The sequence below is a fragment of the Pinus tabuliformis genome, chromosome 7 (genome assembly GCF_031772625.1).
Source record: "Pinus tabuliformis cultivar Carrire ecotype Pingquan chromosome 7, CPIR1, whole genome shotgun sequence".
NCBI classification, from domain to species: domain Eukaryota; kingdom Viridiplantae; phylum Streptophyta; class Pinopsida; order Pinales; family Pinaceae; genus Pinus; species Pinus tabuliformis.
The window spans coordinates 675,815,939-675,818,832 of record NC_142293.1 but is presented as its reverse complement, the minus strand read 5'-3'; the positions used below and the strand labels follow the sequence as shown (position 1 = coordinate 675,818,832).

The 2,894-nt window shown below is 42.0% G+C and overlaps 1 protein-coding gene across 1 annotated transcript; it reads right to left on the bottom strand.

Moving 5' to 3' along the window:
- Positions 1-504: 504 nt before the first annotated feature.
- On the bottom strand, positions 505-2,632 carry LOC149249273 (uncharacterized). The gene is made up of 3 exons (XM_089452528.1): positions 2,473-2,632; positions 1,735-1,864; positions 505-1,471 (listed from the first exon to the last, which is right to left on the bottom strand). The coding sequence occupies exons 1-3, from the start codon at positions 2,630-2,632 to the stop codon at positions 505-507; spliced, it is 1,257 nt and encodes a 418-aa protein (XP_089308654.1).
- Between the last annotated feature and the right edge of the window lie 262 nt (positions 2,633-2,894).

Genomic DNA, 2,894 nt, shown 5'->3' with positions numbered 1-2,894 from the left:
AATAGTGCAATTTCAATCAACGATTTAAAAATTTCCAAAATCAAATAAAATTGGAAACAAATTGATTAAAATATAAAGTTCCGATTGCTGTACGATTAGGTTATTTCCAACCTACAGATTAAACCCTTGCAGCAGCAGCAACCGTTATATAGCTAAACAAATGACGTAATCGAAAGACGTAAGCGGATGACATACATTTGATTTTGGGAGTAGAAGTGTGAATAGGCCAGCTATCCGTCACTCCCCTTTTTGTACGAGAAAATTAGAGTGCTATATTTTTTAACATCCAATCAAACATCAAAGCCCATAGCGGAAATGAGAGATAAACGCAGTACGCATATAGTCAATACATCCCCATCCAGTTCGATAGCACTGTATCGATCTCAGAAGAAACAGCAGTATCAGTAGAAATACTGTACAGATGGTCCTCCTCTGCCCAAGTGTTTATTTGACCAAAAGCTTCACCTCCACACTCAAAATCGAACGTTGCACTTCCTGTTTCTCCTAGCATTGTAGGAGGTGGCGTTGCACTTCCTGTTCCTCGTAGCATTGTAAAGGTGGCGTTGCCTTTTCTTCTTTATTGGGAACTGATGTTGATGCCTTAGAGTACTGATCAACGTTGGCGCATGTTATTGCTGCTGCGCTAAATTGGGACGGAGAATTAACTGGCGGGCATGACCGATGAGCTCTCTTCTCGTCCTGCTGGCTCGTGCAATCTTCCAGAATACTAAATGCGCCCTTATGAGCGTTAAAGGCATCATGATAGACATCAGCAAAAACTGTTGTGTTTGAATCGCCATTAGCGCTCCATGTTGTAATTCCAGAAGAATATGCTGTCAATGACAAATGGTCCATCATCATCTCATTTTCAATTTTAGCTGAATCGCTGATCTCAACCAGAGCAGGCATGGTGATGGCATAGCCAACAGATTTATTGGGGAACTCTAGGGTTTCATAAGGCGCCAGTGTTGTCTCCCAGTCTACTAATTGGTCGCATTTCGCTGATGTTGATGCCTTACAAAATGGGCCTTTGCTTTGCAGACTCGGAGATGTAAGAGTGTGATGATTGGTGTGAGAGCAAGAATCAATCCACACCTGAGAACAAGAAAATACACAATTTTCATCCTCTAGTACTTGTTCTTGTTTTAATTCCAATAGGTTGGGAACACAAGCATGCCGATTTTCTGCACTGGTCACCTTATTAAAGCTGTTATCAAGAAGTGACAGGTACCCTTCAGGCATGGCGTGCAACGGCTGGGTAGTGTGAGACGACTTATAGGCATTACGAAAAGGAGGATGAGGACGAACACACACTGATTTGGTATTAGTTTTAGTGTCAGCGTTGCCGTTAGTGTCAATGGACGAAGAGGAGAGGCTGTGTTTTAGCAGGTTCTTCTTGATGCAACAATTCCAGTAATTCTTGATTTCATTGTCTGTGCGTCCTGGCAAATTGGGAGCAATTTGACACCACCTGCACCACTCAACCCCCAGGTTAATGGGCTGACTTGGCACCAACAAAGTGAAAAACAGTTAAAATACCGACGAGTGGGCGGACTCCCAGAACAACTACTACTAAAGATTTCGCAGAGTTTACTGATGGACAAGAAGTCTCTCATGTGATAGAATAATTACTGCTATTGATATCAGAGATTTAAGTGAGGGACGGGCGGGTTCTCATGTGATAGAACAACTCTCAGAAGGAAAGCCTCAGAATAGAGGAAAACAAAAACAAACCTGTTCCCCAGAATGGATTGGAAGTGTATGATCAGTTGCTCTTCTTGGGGTGAAATTGGGCCGCGTTTAAGCCCAGGCCGCAAGTAATTACTCCATCTGAGCCTGCAGCTCTTTCCACATCTCTGCAAACCTGCATGGGCATTTCATTGGATTCAATATTCTAATATATCCTCGTTTCCTCTTAACCCCTTCTAAACAGAAATTTATTAAACCGAAAGAAAAGAACATAAAAATTGTTGTTCTTTTATTGCCATCAAAAAGCGCTCTCAAGCCATGAATGGGCAGCTGTTTGGATCCAATATTTAGGTAATGCTAATTGAGAGCCCCACCTTCCCCTCACAAAAATAAAGAAAATCAGGGCCAATCTAAAATAGATCTATACTTGAATAACAACAACAAATCAACTAAATAATACAGTAATAACAACAGCAAATCAACTAAATAATCCATATTACAGGAGATCTCAACAAACAGACTCATATTAGCCTAGATTCAGGAGCGCCAAGAGGTTGGATCTCAGATAGCATAGATCTATAAAAATTTCATTTATTTAATGGACATATACAAGAGATATGCCCACTGGGACATTTTCGCCACCTTGATTGTATAGCAGCTGATTTCTTCTGAACTTTGATTAAAAGAATCTGTCCAAATGTACGGGTATTAAAAGAATCTGTCCAAATGGACCTACGTTTTACTTAGCAGACTAAGGGTCAAAGTGGGTGTTTAATTATTTACCAGCCTGCTTGGCTAGGCATCTCCAGGAACGGCCCCGGAGGCCGTTGTTCGTGATATAATTGATGAGTTTCTCATCTTCCTCTGGTGACCAGCGACCTTTCCTAAGCTGTTGTTTGGAGGGAAGGAAGGTGCCTTGTCCGTGCCCGTCTGTGTACCTCATTTTCAGTAAAATTCTATTATCTGCGAGAGAGTGGTGATAGTCTTGCACTCTGCAACAATCCCCGCAGGAAACCGGTGTCATCTAGGGTTGCAGTCGGCTCCTCTCATATGTCCAAACTCAAACACAGAGAGAGATTGAGCAGGCACATAACAAAACACGTTTCAATCGTCTGTTGACGATGGGGCCCATCATTCTCCAATTTTCAATGGCGGGCACATGGGCAAACGACCAACCTTTTGTAATGACAAAATATGATTGTTGC

Coding starts and splice junctions, on each gene's coding strand:
- LOC149249273 (XM_089452528.1), bottom strand. CDS start 2,632: ATGAGGTACACAGACGGGCACGGACAAGGCACCTTCCTTCCCTCCAAA. Junction 1,865..2,472: donor ATGCCTAGCCAAGCAGGCTG/GTAAATAATTAA, acceptor ATGCCCATGCAG/GTTTGCAGAGATGTGGAAAG. Junction 1,472..1,734: donor CAATCCATTCTGGGGAACAG/GTTTGTTTTTGT, acceptor TGAGTGGTGCAG/GTGGTGTCAAATTGCTCCCA.